At 40.6% G+C, this 24,126-nt stretch overlaps 1 protein-coding gene across 5 annotated transcripts in view; it reads left to right on the plus strand.

The window, feature by feature from the left end:
* Positions 1-24,126, plus strand: part of USP46 (ubiquitin specific peptidase 46) — a 214,266-nt gene that overhangs the window by 59,240 nt on the left and 130,900 nt on the right. For 4 of the 5 annotated variants that reach the window (XM_045392620.2, XM_045392621.2, XM_045392622.2 and 1 more), the window contains 3 exons: positions 2,236-2,433; positions 5,832-5,910; positions 6,803-10,366. In XM_045392620.2, coding sequence (XP_045248555.1) covers positions 2,236-2,433; positions 5,832-5,910; positions 6,803-6,904 — 379 coding nt within the window. In that variant the 3' untranslated portion in view covers positions 6,905-10,366. Of the gene's footprint in view, positions 1-2,235; positions 2,434-5,831; positions 5,911-6,802; positions 10,367-24,126 lie in introns of those variants that run through there. The other variant, XM_065545213.2, reaches the window with a different exon arrangement.

The following is a 24,126-nucleotide window of genomic DNA, read 5'->3' on the forward strand; positions in this document are numbered from 1 at the left end:
AGTAATGATTAAATGTAATCACTATTCTCTTGAGATTAAAGGTAAATTATATAAATACTTAGCAGAGTATATAACACATAGTAGACACCCAATATTATTTTTGTTTGTATTGCTTAAATGTTGGGACCTCTTATTTAGAGACAGAAGTTTAAAAAATATATATCATTTCATAAGGACTCATGAGGAAATTATTAACACATCAGTTATAAGCATAGGTGATTAGAGGCTGGGCGCAGTGGCTCACACCTATAATCCCAGCATTTTGGGAGGCCGAGGAAGGCCAATCATTTGAGGTCAGGAGTTTGAGACCAGCCTGGTCAACATGGCGAAACCCCGTCTCTACTAAAAATACAAAAATTAGGTGGGTGTGGTGATGGGCGCCTATCGTCCTAGCTACTCGGGAGGCTGAGGCAGGAGAATCACTTGAACCCAGGAGGCAGAGGTTGCAGTGAGCTGAGATCGCACCACTGCACTGCAGCCTGAGTGACAGAGTGAGACTCTGTATCAAAAAAAAAAAAAGAAAAAAAGAACAGGTGATAAGAAAGTAAGTTATTGCACCATCTTTTCTGCACACCAGACAGTTACAGCTCTTGGAAAATCTGGAATAACCAGTTGTTCCCCATTAATCTGCTCCTACAAGCCAGGAAAGTTGCCATTTCAGTCATCCTGCAAAGGCTTCTGTGAGTTAAATCTATCTTGTCAGTGGTCTGGAGTATTCAAGGCAGCTGGCAGATGCTCAGTACTGCTGTCTAAAACCCTCAGGGGTTTAGACCTGAGGTTGAGATCATTTCTCTGCCCAGCCTTCCCAGGCGTTCACTCCAAACATGTACACTTTTCTTTGCTGCAAAACTTACAGATGGTTAGTCACTGTAGCAGGCAGGCCTCAAGGAGGTAGGTAGATATCTTTTGTTAGTAAAGAAGGTCACTCACGTCTGCCCCCCATCCTTATAACCGCAGTCTGCCTAAGACTGGCCTTGGGTCTTCCTTTGTGGCATTAAGATGTTTTTCGTTCAGCCCTGGGGAGTTTATACATTACAATGTCATGTGTTCCTGTAAAATATGGGGTTCCCCATAATTCTTATTTCTCTAGTGTTGTTTTACTTGCTTATTTGTATGAACAGGGCTTTTCCTTAATAGATTCCTTAAAACCATTCTTTTAAAATTTGTCTTTTTCACATACTATGCATTAAAAATGTATGCAAACTAAACGGCATTTACACTTAATTCAGTACATTCATGGAATGGGGGCCTGGAAGATAACTGGAAGACCCGTTATTCTAGCAGTATACTCTGCATAAACTGTTATCTTTGTGACTTTTTACTGAGGAATGATCAGTTACTAGGTGACTTTTTACTTTTTTTTTTGTGACTTTTTACTGAGGAATGATCAGTTACTAGGTGAACGATCACCTAGTAAAAAACCTTTCTATGTTTATATAAGTTTGGGAAGTCCAACATCAAACAACAGAACAATTCCTTTACTGCAGGATTTCTCAAAATCTTCAGTGTGGTAATGTACACTTAGGATCTTCAAAGCAGAAAGTAGCATCGTCCAAACTTACTTAGCCACAGAAACATCACATCTGTTAACATCTCCAGTGCTCTCATGCACCCAGTTTGCAAAATGTAGCCCTAAACCAACCCCTGCATTTTATAAATGAGGAAACTGAGAGCTAGAGAAGGGAAGTGACTTGCCCAAGATCACAAGGGTCGGAATGAGAGTGAGCCTGGCACGCTTGGTGTCCCAGTGCCCAAGAGTGTGTGTCAGAAGCATCCATCTCCTGCCAGTCCTCGGAACCTGTAAGTCCAGCAGTCGGCACCGTCTACCTTGTCCTTCTCCCATCTTCCTGTTCTCAAAAGCTCTCAACCCACCTCTCCATCATCTGAGGGGGTAGACTGTCCAAGTATCATTTCTCTCTGGAAGGCACAGGGCAGTGGGGGAGAACAATTGCACAACCTATTTTTATTTGTACAAAAATTCTGAAACATCTCCTTTCAACAAATAGACACACACCGTTGTACATTTCTCCTGCTGGGATGCTTCTGGGAGCCAGGGATGTAGGTTAAATCAGCTCTATATAAGCCAACATACTTTTATCCTTGCAAACTGTTTGGTTGTTTGCTGGTTTGAAGTTGGATAGAACTTCCTCTTATTCTGTTTGGGCAGGTGACAGTGTATTCTCTTCCCCTAACAGGTGTTGGGTACAACTGATTTTCTATTTCATGGTTTCTTAGGATGAGGGTAAAAAAGCTGCCCATGATCTTGGCCCTGCACCTAAAGCGGTTCAAGTACATGGAGCAGCTGCACAGATACACCAAGCTGTCTTACCGTGTGGTCTTCCCTCTGGAACTCCGGCTCTTCAACACCTCTAGTGATGCGGTGAACTTGGACCGCATGTATGACCTGGTTGCTGTGGTCGTTCACTGTGGCAGGTAAGGGCAAGACTGGAAGCAGACATACAGGGTAAGTGTAAGGGTTGCCCCTTCGCTGAAGTATATCCAGCTGCACCTTTCCTGGGCCGTGGCACTCAGTACTTTTGGGATATCTTCCAAACTCTTACTGATCATCACAAAAAATATGTAAACATGCCTGCAGACACATAAAATAAAGAGCATTCCAATAATGAAAATCTAAGTGTTCTATCATGAGATAAATCACTTAATAAATCTCCTTTGCATGGAAATGATGGTTATGAGGAATTTGAAATAACATGGAGAAATGTCTATGCTATTATTTTAATTTTTAAAAAGCCAAGTTGCATTTATAGTATGATCTCAAAAGTATTTTAAGATGTGTAAATAAAGACTGGAAGCAGTGGATCAAATTTAATATTTTTTTGGCACTTTGAGTGATTAAAAATATATTCTCAAAAAATATTCTTTGTTATTTTTATTCTTTCCCCAACATTCTGTAATAAGTATATAATCAGAAAAAAAGATAAGAGAGAGAAGGCCTCTAGATATGGAAAGGCAAAGCATTTTGCCGAAATCCTTTGAGCAGATTTTTTTTTTTTTTTTTTTTTTTGAGACAGAGTCTCGCTCTGTCCCCCAGGCTGGAGTGCAGTGGCACGATCTCGGCTCACTGCAAGCTCCGTCTCCTGGGTTCAGGCCATTCTCCTGCCTCAGCCTCCCGAGTAGCTGGGACTACAGGCGCCTGCCACCGCGCCGGCTAATTTTTTGTATTTTTAGTAGAGACGGGGTTTCACCGTGGTCTCGATCTCCTGACCTTGTGATCCGCCCGCCTCGGCCTCCCAAAGTGTGAGCAGATATTTTTTATTCCATAATTTGGTATAAGGGAAGAAAAATATATTGAAAATTTACCTGTTTGTTATTCTTTGCTCAGCTGGGACAGGTGTATGTTCTGTCTTGGGAGTAGGCACAGCTTTTCCCCGCCCTCGTAGGTTTTAGATTGGGGCGTGTCACAGAGTAAGAGTCTTTCTCCGCCATCTGCTAAAATCGGATTATGGTGAACACACCATTACCAGGAGACTACCATTGCCATGCGCAGGAATAGATTGATACATTTTTAATTGTGTACTAGGGTAGATGGCATCAGAAACTGTAACTTTACATGTGAAGCACCCCATATTTTATCCTGCACGTATTAACTTTAAGTCACTGGATGTTTTCTTGTATTCTCAGTAAAATGGTATTTATTTGCTAGTTATATGCCAGTTTTGTGGTGTTCTCCCTGAAGAAGAGCTGTTATTCTTTTGAAGAACCCAGTGTTTCAGTGACCTGGAACCTAGCCTTGAGCACTGGGTGAGGCCTCACATTGGTGCAGGGTTCAGGAAGGTCTTAAGGCAAGCAGAGCCTGGGACCTGGTGGGCATTGTGGCTAAAGTGGGTGGCAGGGGTGGTGTGAACAGGAGGGCCCCTTGCACAGGGTACACAGGACTTTCAGTGTGGGTCTCTGTGGGTGCCCAATTCAAATCCTTGGGAGGACTGGCAGAGACCCAGGTGAGGGAACTGGACGTCCAGCGGGAGGCTGGGTTCTCTAAGGTCAGTTTCTGTACTGTGAGCACAAGGTCAGAAGAGCCCTGGTAGCAGAAATCAGTTGGTGCCAAGTCATGCATGCCACTAACTAGGATTCTTCAAACTCCTCCCCACAGAAGTAGCATTGTTCTCCTGTGTGGAGCAGGGTTGGCCTATGCATGTGGATTGGGTGGCTTCCAGGTAGCACTGGAAAGCTTTGAGGTTAGGGAGCTGGGCCTGCCTTCCCTTCCATGCCAGGAAGGCAGGCCCACAGTTGCAACAGGTGCACAGCCTCATGCATTGATTTCTGCTGCAAGTTTTTTTTTAAGCTCATATTTTCTGGGTTCCATGCCAGGATCTGAAGATAGAGTAACGAAAAGACACACAGCACAGGGGCCCTGCCCTCACAAAATTTATAATCTATCTGGAAAGACTGATAATGAACAAGTAAACACACTGCCCTGCTACCTCCAAAAACAAACCATTGCAAGATAATTTGATTTTGATCAGTGCTATCAGGAATAAACAGGGAGATGAGTGAGTGATGGGAAATACCTCTTCAGGTGAGGTGGTCAGCAGAGATTTATCTGGGGAGGTGACATTTGAGCTGAGGGCTAAAAAGAATGCAGTTGGGGGAGGATTATCTCTGGCAGAGTTTACAGCAATGCAAAGGCCCGTAATGTGAAGGGGGTGGCGTGTGAGAGGAGCCCGATGGGCTGGAGCTCAGAGGGAAAGGGAGACAGTAGCTGGAGGAGGCTGGAGAAAGGGCAGGAACAGATCATTGGCATCATCTTGTGTTGAAAGAGGGTAAACAAAGGGGAAAGTTTGGCTTTTTCAACTTTAACAGTGCGTTAAAAAACAGTTTTAGGTTTAGGATTAAAATCTCCTCACTCGTGCAAATCTAACCTAACTACATAGTGACAGCTGCTTAGTTGTCCTTTCTGCTTTTTTCCGTATAGCATAGTATATGGCTTTTTAACACTTGTTACTATGCTTATTGGTTTGTTAATGTCTTTCTAAAACACAGATCATGCAACTCCTCAAAATTCCCATTTCTTCCTGGCTTGCTCGAAGCAAAGCCTAAAATCTTACTTGGGATTCCTACACCTGCCCCTCAGCCCCCTCCGGTCTTCCCCTCCTCGCTCACTCTGCTGCTCTGGCCTCCTTTGGCCTCTCTGCTGTTCCTGAAGACACCAAGTGCTACTCACTCACCCCAGGTGTTTGCACTTGCTATTCCCTATTTCTGAAACTTCCATCCCAGAGTCACATGGCTTCTCCCCATGCCCTGACCCCAACCCCACCCCTACCCCTACCCCTGCCATTTCCTTCAGGGAAATTTCCTTCTGCTCACATTATCAAAGTGGCCTCCCTTCACTTTCCATCAAACATTACCTCCTCCCATCACTCATATCCCATTACCCTGCTTCATCCTTCTCCGTGACACTTCTCACCGCTTGACATACATTTATAACTTTAGTTTGTATATTGCCAATCTGGCCCCTACCCCAAGTCCTAAGTAAGTGAGGTCTTTGTTTTGTTCACTGCTTCTTCCCCTGACAGATAGAATAGGGCCTGGCACAGAATAGGTAGAGAGTAATTTTTTGTTAATATTTACTGAATTTGAATGTCTGTTTTTGCTGCTGGATTATGAGTCCTCAGAAGACATCTCTTCTGTCCACTTTTGTATTCCCGTGTCCAGCTTAGTGTTGTGAACATAGACATCAGCTGTATTCCAAGTTCTTTATGCTGATGACATAGTTTGTTTCCCAGAGAATCACTGCGTATAAAGAGCTAAGTAGAGTTTTATAAAGAGATAAATGTTAACTTGCTGACTTTCTTTTAATTGTTCTTTTCCAGTGGTCCTAATCGTGGGCATTATATCACTATCGTGAAAAGTCACGGCTTCTGGCTTTTATTTGATGATGACATTGTAGAGGTTGGTTTGCAGATTATTCTCCAGTAGTCATAGAGCATCAATAGTATTTCAGGGAATGTATACGTATAGATGTTTTCTAAAATAGGCCTCTTTCCCCATAATGTAATTTGAAAACAACTTAAATTTCTATTCAAAACCAAATTCTGCGAATCCCCATGCTCCATGGAAAGGGAGAAGGGGTGTGATCACGGACTTACCGATGAGTGTTCTCTACGGTTCAGCCCTAGACACGGGGTCTCTCTATCTGTGCCACCGTAAATCATACTTAAGTATAAGTCTTGTTTCTATCATGACTAAAGCCCCCTCTGATACAGGACAAACAATAGACTTCAAAGTTCTATTAAAATTATTTTATTATAACAAATTTTTCTTGTATCGATTATTGTTTATTTTTTTCAGTCTGTTGGATCTGGAAATCTTTATATTACACCAATACATTCTATGTATTGACTTTGTTATAAAAGAATACTAGCTGGAATGAATTCTACACTCAAAGACATGATCTATTTTAACCCACTAGGGTAGCAGTTTTAGTGGAATAACACTAAAAGTGGAATAACACTAAACTCTGGTGGCCGGAAAGACTTAAGGCTATTTCCAGGACCCATCAGTTTACCATCTGGGAGATGTCTTGTCTTGTTCTTCAATGAGTGCCCACACAGGGTTGCTAATGCATGAAGGTGTTGCCTACTTTCCCAGAGATGTACAATTTCTGTGATGATGTCCTTCAGCCAAGTCTGTGGAATTCTCCATTTGCTATTGAAAGTTCCTAATCATGATTTCATAACAAATTGTCCTCCTTGCATTTTAATATATATTCCATTAGTTTTTATCTCCTTTCCCCAGGAATCATATTATATAATTGTATTGTTTTCTTTCTCCTTTATTGCAGAAAATAGATGCTCAAGCTATTGAAGAATTCTATGGCCTGACATCAGATATATCAAAAAATTCAGAATCTGGATATATTTTATTCTATCAGTCAAGAGAGTAACTTAAAGAACTGTGGAACTGAGTCAAGTGGGGGAAAATGTTCAAAGCACTATTACCTGGTTTCTCTGCAGTCTTTCTTCTTCCCCAGTGGCCCACTAATGGTATCACTCTGAGTCTCAATGGTCTGGCCGAGTTAGACTCTCTCCTTTTGTGTTTTTACATGCAGCACTACTCTTGGTTTTATTTCAGTCTGACGTAGAGTTAACTGCAATCAGATTGTAGTCTGATTTGTATGAATAACAGTTGCTAATTTTAGGACTGGGTGAAAGCTATGCCATTCATTATGTCTGGCTGTATTAGAATGACATTTCCTATGAATGTCTATGGTCTATTTTAGGTGTTTGCTAAACTTCTGTGGCTTCCAGGATCTTCTTACAGTGCATTCCTTTAACTTGTCCCTGGAAGCATTGCTACCCATTTTCAGCTTCTCTGCCTCTTTTCTGATAAAAGGACAGAAGAATTGGGTAGATATTCACCTTTTAGGGGTGCAACTGTAGCTTTAAGTTTGTGCAAGTGAAAATGTTGAAAAGTGAGTAACCTCAATACTAAAATCATCCTTCACATGAAACAGGGTGAAGAGAAGCTGTCCGCGGTGGCTGGTGTTGGCTGGCATTGGCACTAGGCTGTGCTGACCTAGCCATTAGAATTCCAGGGGCTAAGAAGGCTCAGGGCAGGCAAAGCCAAGAGGGGGAAGTTTTTGTGGACAATGAAAAGTTATTTTCGTACATTTCTACCAAAACCCAAGTTTCAGGAAAATAACTCTATGTTGTTTATTTTCAGTGACACTTTTGTGAGGCCCTGTGAATTGTATTTATCCTGTATCCGACACTGCTAAGCTTTTCAAGGTATCTTTCCAATCCTGCTGATGTGTCACAGTCAGTGACTGCAGGGCTGGCAAACCTCACCTTAGCTAGTCAGCACGGCATTGTTCCTTATCAGGAATAACAAAGGTACTGCATCTTTCCAGCCATCAGCACATTGTACAACTTAACTTTTTAATATAGTCCGTCTGTTTACTGAGGCACTGGCGAGTCCCAGGGCTGATACAGAACCTTCCCTAGAGGGAATACCAGAGTTAGCTGGGTATGAAGGTGGCTCAAAGGAAGTGTCCGTGGGCAGGGGGAGGAATGAACAAAATGGCGCTGTTTCTTTGGCTCAGACTCCTAAAATGCTTGACAAGACAGAATTTTTTTGGAAGAACCTCATCTCACTATAGTTACTTTTTTCACTTTTGTTATATATGTATTTATTAGAGCATTTGAATATTGGTACCTTTAATTAAAAGGGTCGTTTGGTGTTTTGCCGTTGAGCTGGTTTTTGAGTCTTAGATCTTGGCTTCCTTTGGAAGTCATGTAACTTCCATACACTATAATAAACTGTGAACATATTTTTGTTACCTAATGCATCCGCTAATGAACATGCAAACTTTGGGCATAATGTGAACTAAAATTGAAATGGAAAATGTTAGTGGCCATTTTGCAACAATGAAGAGGATAGCACTTTATCTAGATGAAAACTGGATTTCTTATCTTTGAAATATCTTGAACTGTTTATTGCTCAGAACTTAAGTAAGCATGCCAACATTTCATTTGTTTATGCTTGAAGTGAAATGTTTTACTTTTCACTGGAGAAGACAAAACAGGGTGATCTTCATGTTATTGTTTTATACAGTGATGGAAATGTACCTTGCCTTGTTTAGAGGCAATTTCACATTTATAAGCATTGTTTTTCTCTCCATGAAACTTATGCAGTAATCACTACCTGGAAGGTGAGTCTTTGTCTCCTTTTAAGGAGAGGCAGTTTCCGACTGAAGGTGATTAATGTAGGAAAATGTTTGTACTACATAGAATCCATATATTTGACTGCAAGTTACAAAGTTTTAAGAAAATGATGGTTGGCCTCTAATATATTGGAACTGATTCATAAGAAAAGCTATTAAAATTATCTTTGAAACAACTGTTGAAGCTAATTTATTAGAAAAAATATTTCAATTGGAAGCCTGTAGAAGTAATGTTTAAATGCTCAGTCATAAGTTCAGGATATTTCTTTTCTATTTGGTTGTGCAAAATGTTTTTCCCAGTGATTTAATCAAAGTAATTCCTTTTAATAGAAAGAGTCAGTTAAAATTCAGCATTCATGGATAGATTTTTGGAACGAAAAAGGGTAAGTATAAGAAAATATTGCAAAGACATTAAAACAATTGTGTGGTGCAGAAAAAGAAGATTGGAAAAAGACCAAAACACACTTCTCCAGCAACACTCCATCAGCTTTTTAAAATTTAGAGCTATCTGCTAATTTTTTCACTCTTCCTCCTCAATAAATGAAACAAACACTAGGCAGCTACAAGTTTTTCCCAATCATGTCTCTTTATGTAAAGACGGTAACATGCAAACACTTTTAGTTTACATCCCTCATTCATAGTGTAAAACAGGAAATGGTGTGGGAGATGTGAGACCATTCTGAGGTCAGCAATAGCCCAAAGGCTCCTCAGTATTCCCTCCAACGGCCAAGGATTTCCTGTGTCATCTGCAGAAGTGAGTAGGCCTGCTGTATTTCTTTTAACTGCTGGGTGTTATAAAATAAGTTACAGTGTTTTACACTTAAAAAAAAACAGAAGGAACATTTGCTTTATTGGTTACTTACTAGTTTAGCCTCTAGGTTATGGCATAAAAAATGCTAAAAAATCATGTGTTTAAAAGTAAATGTTGGTAAAATGCTGGCATCCAGTCCTATTGTGTTGGTGCATTTTCCCTTCTATGGTCATAGGAAGTGGACTGGTCTGAAGAGACTGAGGCACACCACAAGCAGGGCATTAGTTTGAATAGGAAGTCAGTCATATTTGGTTTTATGGCCTGGTATATTTTGGATTTAAGATAAAATGGGGAAAAAATGTCAGCAATGGTCCCTATGCAATTATTTTCATGGATACCCTTAATTTCATGGGCATGCCGAATAATGATCTATGTTCTAACTGGAGCTTAGGGCTTATTTTAGGTATTGGAGTGTAGCTTTATTACAGATGGATTTTATCTTTCAACATTGCATTTTGATCAACTTTGTATATTCATGTGTATTAAAATATTGTGCACTAAATGTTTTGCCCTTGTTTGCTATTATATGGTCAAGGCATTTATCAGCACTATTGTAATGAACTCATGTAAATGGCATGGGTCAGGGAAAATTATTTCTTACTTTTCTGCCTAATTAAATTTCTGTTTTCCAGTATTACATTAATTTATTTTTGGCTTCCATTTCTGTGTAACCTGTATTTGTGTGGCATTCCTATTATTTTGTTGCTAAAAATATTATAGTTTTTATTTAAAATAATCTGTACCTTAATTTTTAAAAATGTAACCAATTCAAGCACTTTAAGCAATAATGTCAATCTTGTGAAATTTTAATCAGTTTAACACCCTGCCTCTAAAATTGTTTGCAAAAATTAAATAAATGAATAAAATGGAAATTCTCTTTCTAGAGAATTATATCGGGGTAATGCTACACACATGGACTTAAAATCATTTTTATAAAGCGTGAGTCAGTGGCAGGTCTTATGTCCAAGTAATTATTACAAACTTAATTTTGAAGCAGTGGAAATGTACAGAACATTCTGGTCACTATAATATATAAAGGCAGCGTTACTCTCAAGGTTGATAAAAATCAATGTTCTGGAGATAACTCATCACTTTTTTGAGTGAGAAAGATCAACAGAATTTAATTCAGGGAACAGTATCTGGAGAATAGCAAATTGAGAATATCAGTGAAAAGAAGTTAGGGATAGTTAACTAGGCATCACAGTGAATTTCTTTTTGGGGACTTTGCATATAAAATCCCCTTAACCAGTTATGAAATGAAAGATCCATTCCCCAAATAAGGAGGCAGCCTACAGCATCTGGTTTCTAGGAAGGAGTAGGAGTGTGGTTGGTCCCTGGTGTCCTGATAGCCAGCTGACTTCTGGGCCTGTTTCTGAGCCACGGGGAACCCCCAGCTTCAGAAATCCTCAGGTGAGTTCACACCACTCCCTGCCCCAAAAGGGGGGCAGGCACAGGTCCATGCCATGTGGCCACAGTGAAGCCTACAGTAATCACGGGTAGGACTGCTTTTCCGCATCAGTCACCCAGGGCATCTGTGGGTGGACAGATTGTCATCTGAATACATGCTTGGGTCCATTTATGGGAATAAAACCTCACAGACCAAGAGCAGGGAATGTGCCAGTAAGTGTTGAGTCTCCCAACTGCTGTCCATCTTCTCAGGGCAGTGCAGTTGAACCTGACTGAGCTGAAACAGAGACTGTTGGGAAAGTCACATCTGTCTGCCATGAAGGCCAAAGGAAGAGAAGATCTTCTTGGGAATGTGTTTTTCTTTCCTAGGCCTCACTTTGTCAGTGGGATTTATAGGATAGGCCTGTCACTACCAAGGTGACACAAATTCTAGAGAATGTATTTTCCCATTTCTTCAAATTTCCTTTCCTCTCTTTGTATTGATACTTAAAATACCTTTACTGAAAAAAAATGAAGCATTCCATTACCATTGCCTTATATTTACATGAAGATAAAAATATTTGCTAAGTCATTGTATTTGTCCATTCTGGCAGTGCTATAAAGACATACCTGAGACTGGGTCATTTACGAAGAAAAGAGGTTTAATTGACTCATGGTTCTATGGGCTGTACAGGCTTCTGTTTTGGGGGAGGCCTCAGGAAACTTAAAATCACAGCAGAAAGCAAAGGGAAAGCAAGCCCATCTTATGTGGCAGGAGCAAGAGGAAAAGAACAAAGCGGGAGGGATTACACACTTTTCTTTCTTATTTTTTTTTAAGATGGAGTCTCACTGTCACCCAGGCTGGAGTGCAGTGTTGTGATCTCAGCTCACTGCAACCTTGGCCTCCCAAGTTCAAGCGATTCTCCTGTCTCAGCCTCCTAAGTAGGTGGGACTACAGGCATGTGCCACTATACCCGGGTAATTTTTGTGTTTTCAGTAGAGACAAAGTTTCCCCACATTGGCCAAGCTGGTCTGGAACTCCTGAATTCAGGTGCCTCAGCCTCCCAAAGTGCTGGGATTACAGGCATGAGCCACCTTGCTCGGCTGGAGTTACACACTTTTAAACAGCCAGATCTCGTGAGAACTCAGTCACGAGGCAGTAGTAGCGGGATGGTGCTAAATCACCTATGATTCAATCACCTCCCACCAGGCCCTGCCTCCAACACTGGGGATTACAATTCAACATGAGATTTGGGTGGAGACACAGCCAAACCATATCAGTCATTTTTCTTTTACTGAGGGAAAATTTTGGTTGTGGGGTTAGTACTAAAGATAGCCCATGTAGACTTTTTGTGAAGATGCCCCAGGTGGAGAGATTTTTAATTAGGCATTTGTTTGGCAACTATTACATTCTAGGCATTGTGACAGGAGCTGGCGGATAAAAAGGTGACACAGATTGGGTCCCTCTTACAGACTCATTTTTTGTCTCAGAAAAGTCTGGGTGAGAAAGAAATTTAAAATTAAGTTGTGGAAATAATACTTGTTGGGGAAACTCCTTGCAAATCAGCACAGTTTGGTATTCAGCCCCAGCCTCACCGGTGGTGCAGGTGGCACTGTTGGATGAAGCCACCCCATCCTTTTTCCTGGGAGCCCCACGCTCTTCCCAGCCTGCCTTCCAGCTCAGGGACAACACATTTTGAAAAACAAAGTATAAATCGGTTATGTTGCAGCAATGAATCACGTTTTGCCTCTTCTCATGTTAAAAGAGCCAGTATCATGAAAGCCTCAACAGTGGGCTTTATGAATCAAGTATCTGTTATTTCTAAACAATCTGTTTACATTATGACCAGATAATTAGAGCCTATGTAGACTTACCAAAATAAGATAGGACATAAGTGGTTTATTGGTGCATCAACCTGTGTTTGCTTTTTAAGGTTCCTTTATGTTTTAAAGTGATTTGAACGAAAGACATTAGGAGCTTACAAAGGAAAAGTAACTTCATTTTGGCTATGAGATAACAGAGTCAGAAATGATGTTAGATTGTGTAGAAAAGACTTCTAATTGTGTGCTTAATTCCCACATGATTATAATAAACTATGTATTAACCTTGGTGGGGTCGTACTCAGGTTGTCAATTACACGGATGCATCTTTCACTTTGTTCTCTCCCAAGAGTGAGAGAAAGAGTGAGGTCGTGCTTAAGGCAGTGTGGAGTTCTATAGAAACTCTTCATGGAAAAGGAGTTCAGGCACTTGTGTTTAGATTGCAGTCTGATTCTGTTCTTACTTCCTCTCAGCATAAGGGAGCTTTGAAAAGAAAACGGAGACTTGTATCCGACTTGGCTAGAAGCAAAATAATTTGATCATTGAAGCCACCATTTCTATGTATTTGATCAAGTCCTCCTCAGGAATCCAATACAGCTGTATTCATATTTCACTCTCTCTTAATGGACCTTGCTGGAAAGAACATTCCATGCTAAGAAAATGGAAAATAAATGCGAGAAAACTTTAAGAGTGAGCCTTCACGTCTCCTGCAGCAGGTGATATCTCTGTACTTTAGAGCTTGTCTCCAGGTTGAGAATTACCTGTTTTCCACTCTGAGGAGATTAGAAAGATAATTTTTTAATGGGTTATAACACTTGTGTGAAGAAGACTGACCTCCACCTCTCCTGTGAAATAAATTGTTTGAAAACTCTTTGAAGAGAAATGGCTTCGGTATATTGTTCTATCTGTGCTACCCCAAAGCCCGGAGAACAAATATTAAGTATAAATTGCTAGGCTAAGTATGTCATATGTGCCAGCTTCGACATGTAAACCAAAGAAAAGGACTGAGCCAAGTCTCAATTAATGTACAGGTTATTTTGCCAAAGTTGAAGATACACCAGGGAAAAGAGACGAAAGCCACAGTATGATCTATGGCCCCTACTTTTTACAAAGAGGAATCTGAGGGCTTCAGTATTTAAAGGGGAAAAGTAGGCAGGAGGAGGAAGGAGGAAAGAAAAAAAAAAGAGGGAGAGTATGGTCATATTCTTAGGAGGCTTTGATTCACACTCGCTGAATCTGAATTCACATGCTGCGTGTGGAAAGGAATAGGTAGAGGAACAGTAAATTATGTATGTCTCCTACTCAGTAAAACTGCACTTTACAAAAGATAAACAATAGAAAAGTCAAATATGCATTTATCTCAAGGTGGGCAGTGGGGATGATTTCTATTCTCCTCTTGTCCCATATTGCAGGAGGCCACCTGGGGAGACATGGCCTCTTTTTGCTATCCGTTTAGGAACAATAGGAAAGACAGTTTTCTGTGACTCAGCTTCCAAGCTTAACTTTTTTCTTTGGTATAGTGAGTTTGGGGTCCCGAGATGTTCTTTTCCTTTCACAGATGTATGAGACTTCAGCAGAAGGGTGAAGGCTGTAGAATGGAGAGAAAACTCTGCCTGCATGGCTAATGATTGACTTGGTCTTTTAACTGATTATGTCATCTGAGGAGTCTGTGAAGGTTTATGAAGAATGAATTCACCATACAGCCTCCCCTCAGATGGAAATGTATACACGATGTAGAAGAATAAGGGGCTGTGAGTCTCGGGAGTAAGAGGAGGGGAATAAGGTTAAGGCTCCTCGTACTGCTTAGCTTCTAGCCTTGGGTCTTGCCGCAACACCTGCCCAACACGTGTGTGTGTGTGTGTGTGTGTGTGTGTGTGTGTGTGTGTGTGTGCTTTGCAAGGTTAGCTGGGACCCAGGTAAACCCCACTTTGTCCCTCGCTGACAGGAAACCTACACATTCTCTGCCCTCTCTGTTGCTTCCCTGACCTCGCTCTCCCATGGAATTTTAGATTCAATTCAATGGCGTTCAGGTTCCAGTGTGGGTTGGTCACCAGCCGATGCAATCCCCCTAGCGTATGGGAAAGCAAAGGATCAGGAGGCATGAGATCCTAGTTCAGTCCTAGCCTTTGCTTCCTGGTTTGCCTAACTCAGATGTTGGACATAGTATTGGGGTAGGATGCTAATGAGTGGTAGTTGGTGGAGGGGGCCATTTTCCCCAGCAGTCCCCAAGGGGGAGAGACCAATTGGCAACACAGTGGAAAGTATATAATATTAGCTACTTAAGTCATAAATAGTTCTGGGAAATAGGCTCTACTGTTTCATTTATTCCCCACAACATTTCCTAACATTTCCTAGGCATGAAATACGACGCTGAAGACGTGAGAAAAACAAGCATCCCCTGACAGCCAGGGGCTAGCCTGAGACAGCCGCCCTCTGATGTTGTCCGGAGCCATCCTGGCGCTCATCGCTGGGCTGTGGTGTTTCTTGTTTGATGTAAATCGCACAGAACACCAGCCTTAGACAAGGTCATGCCGTGACTGTGATGAAGTGAGACGAAAAACAAGACCACTTCATAATTTCATCCCAGCATAGACAAACACAAGGTCACTGTATAAACCACGAAATCACAAACATCCCCCTCTCTCCTCATCACCAGTTCCCATTTTAGCTTTGCTTTCATCTGTGCTACATGAGATTTACTGCGATCTCAATCAGATCATCTCCCCCACTTCCTGACAGCAGCCAATACAAAGCACACCCCTATCCGCGGAACACTCCCATGAATGACCTAAGCAAGGTCTCCATCCTCAGAGTTCTTTCTGACAGCCGCTTACGAGATGCCCCACAGTCCCCCAGAGTGTGTGGTCTCTCAGTGCACTGAGCATTTGTTCAACCACAGTTGTGTTCCTAGTGGTCTGACTGGAGAGTGCTAGACTGAGAAGTCATTTCCTGAGGTCTGCTGTTCTCATGAGGGCAAGGGGGAAAGGAGCATCATACACACAAATAGGATGGCTACTGGTATGCTGGCGCCTCATTGATCTGTAGCAACTCCTCCTGCCCACGGAGTTGGTGGTGTTGGCCCAGACACCAAAGGAGGCTTCTTACAAGTAACTCTGGAGAAATCTGGACTTCAGTTTTTCCTAACCTGTAAAACAAGGTCAAAGCGGGTTTGTCATGAATAGAAATGCTGGAAAGCATGTAGTGTGATGGTGGGCATGGCCTGGTAAGACTGACATGCTTTGCTCATTGTTCATAGTTCCTGGCACCTTCACACCTCCCCTTAGAGTCCCTCAGGCTCAGGTGTGTCTGTGTCTCGAACCCTTGTTTTCCTGAGGGGTCAGAACCACTATTTGAGGCAAGGCCTGAAACAGAGGAGATGGGGACTGAGCTCCCTCTGTATGGAGGGTTCAGTCAATTTCAGGAATTCCAATTTGCTCCAACAGAAATTCCAAGTTCTGTCTGGATCCTGTTATATGTGCTCAAGAGCTTTCCAGAATCATAGGGCTGGGGTGGGCAGGGATGATCCTGGTGTGGATAGGGCAGGTGGCAGTAGAGATGACTGAAGATGCAGGGACAGGGTCCGGTGCCCTCTAGTTTGAAGGGCCCACTAACACCTCCTGATTGTCCTCAAAAGAGCTGTTGTGCAAGTCTTGCTCTTACTTTACTTACATTACTTGTCTATGTGTTTTGTTTAAAAAAAAAAAAAAAAATCCCAAATGTGACAACAGTGATCTTGAATCCAAACCAAGGCTGAAGTTAAGCCCTTACCTTTCTGCAAGACAGGGCAATGGAACAAGAGATCATGAAAAGGGAGAAGAAGACATTCTCCATGAAGACAGTGTCCTGTCCCTCTCTGAAGCTGGTGCCTAGAAAGGGTTGTCAAGTTAAAACAAATGTGTGGCAAGGAGATGTGGGGCTAATGTGGAGAAATCTAAAAAGAGAGGAGAAGTGATTCTTATTCCTATTTAGCTTTTTAATGTTATAAAGCAGGAAAGGAAAGGTCAACCTGAAATAATTTAAAAGAGTCAGGATCCAATTAAAATAGTTTAAGTGCAAAGATTGAGGGTAGCTGTCAAGGCACACCCGGACACCAGAGAATGATTATTGGTGCTCCCAGTGTGGGGATAAGTGAAGATTGTTTATATAGGCAAAAATAGGTGTAGAACAGAATCACAACATTCTCCATACAAAGGCTAACACAGAGATATAAGATTTGATTGGCTACTGTTGATTACACTCCAAAGGATTGCTTAACATCTCATTGTAAAGAGGTAAAAATCATGAGGGTCTTTATCTCATGTAGCCTAAGTTTGAATAAAGATTAGGGAGTCTGGTTAATATATAACATCTCAACACAAAGATCAAGAAGCAACAGTCATTCACCAGAGAAGAAAAACAACTGTGGCTCAGTTTCCACGGCTTAACTTTTGCCCTCGGCATAATAAATAGGGAAGGTCCTGAAAATTTCTTTTCTTTTCACAGAAGAACAGAAGAAGAAAAGAAAGAAAATGGAGAAATCAATGTAAGGGTTTAAATAAAAGATCTGAGAGCCACTTTCTGATTTTGGGAGGTACAGGAAAAGAGCCCCATGGCAAGCCAACTAAAGTGGCCAAGCATAATTTTAATCCTTATAGTCCTCCCCTACCTGACAACAAATATCCTGTTTTGTTTCTGCTATTCAAGTTTTGGTTACAATGTTTTGCAAGCTATTGATTTTTGTAGGCAAAAACTGTGAGGCCTCTCAAAAGTGATATGGGATAGGGACTCATTTATCGTTTTAGAAAAAGTGATGTGGGATAGGAACTCATTTACTGTTTTAGAATTTCTGGAAAATAGTTTTGCATTTTGAAGCTTTCATTATTTTTGCTAGAAGCATTTATTTGTAATTATGTCTGCTGACCCCAGACTCTAAGCTACATAATAGAACTTTAATTACATTAGGTACAGGATTTTTTTCTCCATTTACGTATATGGAGGAATGGAGTATTGGACAGAAAGTCGGCCGGGCATGGTGGCTAACACCTGTAATCCCAGTACTTTGGGAGGCCAAGGCAGGCAGATTGCTTAAGCCCATGAGTTTGAGACCAGCCTGGGCAACATGGTGAAACCCCCATCTCTACAAAAATTAGAAAAATTAGCCAGACTTCTTGGCATGCACCTGAAGTTCCAGCTACTTGGAAGGCTGAGGTGGAAGGATCACCTGAGCCTGGAGAGGTAGAGGTTGCAGTGAGCCATGATTGTGCCACTGCACTCCAGCCTGGGTGACAGAGCAAGACCCTGTCTCAAAAAAATAAAAAGTCTATAGTGACATTCTGAGAACAAGTGTTGTGAATAAGTGAGTGATGGAAGTGTAAGGAGAATATTCAAGAGAGAAAAATGGCGAAGCAGAGCTGAAGGAAGCAGAGATTTAATGCATTCTTCTTAGGCATGGCTGGTGAGTGAGTGACTTCTGTCACACTAAAATTTAAAGAAATCTTCCTGATAGAATGTATTTTAAAATAGATTTAAAATAGATATAGTTTCTTTTTAAAACTTTATCATGGGGAATTTAAAACATGTACAGAAGTAGAGAGAATAGAATACTGAACCTCTGTGAACCCACGACTCAGCTTCAACAGTTAATTATAGCCAATCTTGTTTCAGACTGCTGGAATTTTCAGATGGTACTGGAAAGTTATCAAATGAACAGGCCCTCAACTATTCAGGATCTCTAAACCCATAAAGGACAAATGTATGAAGTGTTGATGTGGTTTAGATTGACAACCAACTCTAAGGGATTTTCCATGTATTTTGTCATCCTCTAACTTGAAGTAACATAATCATTAGCATAAATGCAAAAACATTTTTTGTGATGCAGAGATTTAATTGTTGAAATGTCCTTAACTTTTACAATGGCTAAATCATATAAAAAATAATGAGACTGAAGCTACAGTATAAGGAAGTAACCACATTTATTTGGAAAATTGTAATGAAACAATAGCACTTTATAACTAATATAGATTATAGAATATAGTTCTATGAATATACATATGCAAAAGTGACAACTTCTACCTCTCACAGCTGTTTTACACGCCTTCTAGGTTTTCACTTTTCCGTCTACCCTTACTTTTCTGAAATTTTCCCAAAAGGATGGGGCCAGACTCAAAGTTTCTGTTTGTCTTGCCCCTTTCCTGTTGATGTTTTCTCTTGTGGCATGTCATTAGAAGATTTTACTGATCAATGCATTAAATCAAAGAATGCTAGAGTGGAAAGACAGTTCCTGGAAAACAGTTCAAAGTCAAGATAAGGAAATAGAATGTATTTTAAAATAGATTTAAAATACAGGAAATAGAAGCCCTGAGATCTTATCAATACTTGCTTGCATCACTTTTCAAGTTGGTTTTACCTAAAGTAAAAAAGGAGGGACTGGTGACCGTTGTCCCAGAGTAGAAGCAGAGTCACTATTCTGTGTGGTGGGCGCTTGCAGGAGGAAGGGAGTGCAAGCTCAGTTGTAGCTCTTGAAATCTCCAGCTCTCCCTGGTGCCTGCTCAAAGAAGCATGTGGAGGCCTGAACTGCAAGGGTTGGGGCAAGGAAAGAGAAAGAGCTGGTCTTAGCAATCAGGAGGTAGAGCAGAAACCAAAGGGTCTTATATATAGAATTTCACCCTCTCCAGTCCATCACCCAAATGATCTAGCACTGTTTTCAAGCTCTTGTTTCAGTAGCACAACCTTTTTGAAAAATAAAATCTAATGTAGAACCTAATTGTGTGTATATGGCATATTTTTCCTCAGCTTTATTGAGGTATGATAGGCAAATAAATATTGTATATATTTAAAGTGTACAACAGGATGGTTTGGCATATGTGCACATTGTGAGACGACTACAGTTAATTAGCAAATACTCTTGTGTATGTGTGATGAGAACATTTGAGATCTCAGCAAATTTCATGCATATAATCCATTATTATTAACTATGTCACCATGCTATATATTAGATTTTAAGAATTTACTCACCTTAAACTGAAATTTGTAACCTTTGACTAATACCTCCTCATTTTCCCCTTCTCTAGCCCTATTAACCACCGTTCTACTCTGTTTTTATGAGTTCCAGTTTTTTAGATTCCACATATAAGTGATATCATGCAGTATTTGCCTTTCTATGTCTGGCTTACTTCACTTAGCATAATGTCCTCCAGGTTCATTCATATTCTTGCAAATGACAGGATTTCTTCCTTTTTGAAGGCTGAATAATATTTCGTTTTATATATATATATATATATATATATATGTGTGTGTGTGTGTGTGTGTGTGTGTGTGTGTGTGAATGACATGTATTTATCCATTCATCTGTCAATGGGCACTTAGGATGCTTTGCATCTTGGCTACGGTAAATAATGCTGCAGTGAAGTGGTAATGCAGATATGTCTTGAGAGTTACCGAATTTATATACTTTGGATATATACCCAGAAGTGGGACTGCTGGATCATATGGTATTTCTGTTTTTAATTTTTTGAGGAACCTCCATTCTTTTTTCTGTGTAATGACTATACCACTTTACCTTCCCCCCAGCAGTATATAAGGCGTCTGTCTTAGTCCATTTTGTGCTGCTTGTAACAAAATAGCTGAGACTGGGTAAGCTGTAAAGAACAGAGATTCACTTCTTACAGTTCTGAAGTAATGAGAGGTCCAAGATCAAGGGGCCCACCTCTGGGCCTGGGCTTTAGTGCTGTGCCATCCCACAGTGGAAGGTGGAAGGGGAAGAGAGTGCAAGCGAGAGGGAACAAGAGGTCAAAATCACGGCCTCAAGCACTTTATTATCTGCATTAATCTATTCATGAGGGTGTAGCCCTCATAACCTAAACACCTTCCATTAGGCCTCACCTCCCAACACTGATGCATTGGGGGTTAAGTTACTAACACGTGCTTTTTCGGGGACAGGTTCAAACCATAGCAGATTCTTTTCTCCACATCCTTACCAACAATTATCTTTCAACTTTTTGAAAATAACCACCCTGACAGGCGTGAAGTGATGTTTCATTGTGATTTTGACTTGCATTTGTCTGATGCTTAGTGATGTTAAGCATCTTTTCATATATCTGTTGACCACTTGTATATATATGGTGTTTTATATGGCATTTTATTAGTATACATTCCTTTTATAAATTATTTTTAGAATGAGAACAGTGCAACTATCTGAGGAACATGAAATTTTGAAATCAAGGATTGTCAGTGACAATAGTATTCTTTTATTGGTCTCAGCACCCAATTTACATCTGAACTTTTATTTCACTCACATGGAATTATGAAAATTCAAGTTTGCACTGATACATGGTTGCATATTGTGTTTCATTTTGTTTTTTAAACAGCTGCCTTGCAATCTCCAAGATCTTTTCAATAAAATCAAAATAGTGGGGAAACTTTTATTTTTAAGATTTTTCATTAAAATAAGTTAACCTCTCAGATTACCTCAGTTAGAGTCACCAAAGAGTTCAAATTTGATTTATAACACAGTTGAATATATCTGTTGGTTATTAAGCCAAGTTATATTTTAAAAGTGAAACTTTAATGAAAACATTTGTGGAACCCCTGAAGCAGGGTTCCATAGAACATAGTTTGAAAACCAGTAATCTGGTATTGAAGAAGTAAGGCCTCCTTTATTTCCTCACCCCAAACGTTTTTCAGCCTTTCCCGCTGCCCTTTCTTGGCTTATTTTCCCCTTTGGAGTGGTGCTGAACTCATTTTAACTAAATTTCATTAAATTAGCACTGTGGTTGGTAGGAGGATGGAAAAAAGGGTAAAGTGGCTGCTTGTTCTGCCTGGGACCTAGCATTCCCACCTCCCTTCTTTCCCCTCCATCCCATGGCATAAAGGGGTGGGTTCGAGTCAGCACTGAGTAAAATCGTGAAGTAGGTGGACTTCTTTCTCACGACTTCTTCAGTCCGGGAGCTGAACTGTTTTTGGCATCCTCTTCCCTTTAGGAAGACATGATAGCAAGCTGCTCTATTTGGACATTCTGTGCTCCCTGTGCCCCCAACACACACTGAGATCCCTGGGGGCTGTGATCCAGATTTTTTTCTTCTGCCTTATCAAAACTTACAGAATGGGAAGTGTCCCATGACTTAGATGCTGCTTTCTGCTAGGTGTTTTCTAGCTATAGTAGCAAGCTAATCCAGCCAATATGTTTACTTGTGTGCTTTTGCAAATATTATTTATTTTTCTCACACATTTATTAAGCAATTACTCTGCGATGAGTAATAAGCTGAGTACTTTACATGATCATTGGGTTCTCCCAACAACCCTGTGAGATAGGTTCTCTCTCTCATTATCATTCCCATCTAGGGATGAGAACACTGAGGCCAGGATTTAAAAGAGCTTTCTGAGAGTCCTTTTGGAACCCTTTGTTGTGGTGACCACCCAGGCTACCTGATGCAAATTTCAGGTACAAATGATGAGGTGGTTTAGAAGCAAGCTTTTGTTCATCTGAAAGAATAGAGCTTTCCCCAATAACACAGCAGTTAAGAGCACAGTCTTTGAAGTAAAAATAACACACATTTGAATGTTGGCTCAGCCACTTACCAACTGTATGAAACTCAGTTTCCTCATCTGTAAAATGGGAAATAATAACAGTACCTATGTCTAAGTGTTGTTGTGAGGATTAAATGAGATAAAGTGTGTCAAACACATAACAAAATGCCTGTGCCTATGTTCAGTGCATTCCGTACATTCAGTGGTGGAATGTAAGTGGTTAGAAAGTCTTAGCTGTTATTTTGTTATTATTAACTCATTATTAGGCCTGAGCTAGCTGAACATAGAAGAACCACTCCACTGAAGCACATGTTTAAAATAGGAATAAGTATAAGTTACCTGCAATAATTTAAGAAACAAAATGAGACTGCGCTAACACCATTTAGCTTAATTCCTCTACTCTTTGAAGGTATGATCACCTCTTTGGATCATATACAGTGTCTGCTGTGGCCTGGTTCCAAAAATAGCTCTAATATCTTCTTTTCTTTTAGGGCAACGAACCCTGCAGATTGGGCTCTTGCACATAGATGGATGCTGTTTTTGTCAGCCAATGAAAGAGAGGGCAGAAAGAGCTGATATCATCAAGTCATACTTCTTGTTCTTCGAGCAAACTTTTTCTATTCCTAGCTTTGGGACAAATTTTGCCCCCGGGAGCCAATTATGCTGCTGGTGTCCAACGAAGTCAGCATTTTATTCACAAGTGCCGTTTCTGCACTTCTTGAAGGACAGAGGGTCTTGTCTGACACAAGCCTTCCTCACATGTGTGCCAGGGACCCACTCAGAGAGGGGCAGTGGGTGCTCACAGAGGTCCAGATTCACAGCTATTAGAACCTCTTCAGAGCCCAAAGTCCGTGGGCCCATGGTGAGGGCAGCCTTCTCTGCCCCTGCTCATCCACTGAAGATGGCCTGGGCAACACCAACGGCTCCAAATCATAGCAATTTGGCAACCTCTTACCTGAGCCATTCAGGAAACTTCTTATACAGAAACATTCTTGAGTTTCCCTAGTTCCAGTCAGATCACATGTTTGGTTTTGTTAAAACATGTTTGTATTATTTAAAAGATGAAAGTACTAAATGCTTATTGTCCACAGTTAGGAAAACATAATAAAAAAGAATCTTCACAAGGCTTTTTTTCTTATTATTTTTGTAGTTTGACTTCTATATGCATTTAAAAAAATAAAGTTACTTGACTCATTCAACACTTGCATGTGGATAGCTAAGCCTCTGAGCCTACTAGTGTAAGACCTTCCTGCTCTATGTAGAAAAGTGTTAAAAGTGCTGTTTACATATGTGTGAAGATAGTCACTGCAAAGTTGCACATAATATCAAAAAGACCTAAATGTTCTTTAAATAAATAATGATACATCTATATTATGAAATTATATGCAGTAATTTTGACACACAAATCATGATCATATTTAAAAATTCACCAAAAATATCCAGTTAAATAGAGTGAAAACCGATAGTTCCCCTTTATTCCAGTTCCATTTTTTTCCCCAAAGATAACTACTAATGAAAGTTTGTGGTAGGCCCTTACAGACCCATTTTTGCATTAACACATGTATATTTGCACATAGATATATAAATATGTTTTTAGTTTTAATTTTTAAAACAAAGATTATTAAGTTTTATTCTGCAACTTGCTCTTTCTTTCAACTTAATAGTCTTAAAGATTTTTCTATACTAGAGTGACTTCATTTAAAATAAATTACTGGGCCAGGTGCAGTGGCTCATGCCTGTAATTCCAGCACTTTGGGAGGCCAAGGTGGGCAGATCACTTGAGGTCAGGAGTTCAAGACCAGCCTGGCCAACAGGGTGAAACCCCATCTCTACTAAAAATACAAAAAATTAGATGAGCATTGTGGCATGCGCCTGTAATCCCAGCTACTCAGGAGGCTGAGGTGGGAGAATCACTGGAACC

The sequence above is a fragment of the Macaca fascicularis genome, chromosome 5, assembly GCF_037993035.2.
Source record: "Macaca fascicularis isolate 582-1 chromosome 5, T2T-MFA8v1.1".
NCBI classification, from domain to species: Eukaryota; Metazoa; Chordata; class Mammalia; order Primates; family Cercopithecidae; genus Macaca; species Macaca fascicularis.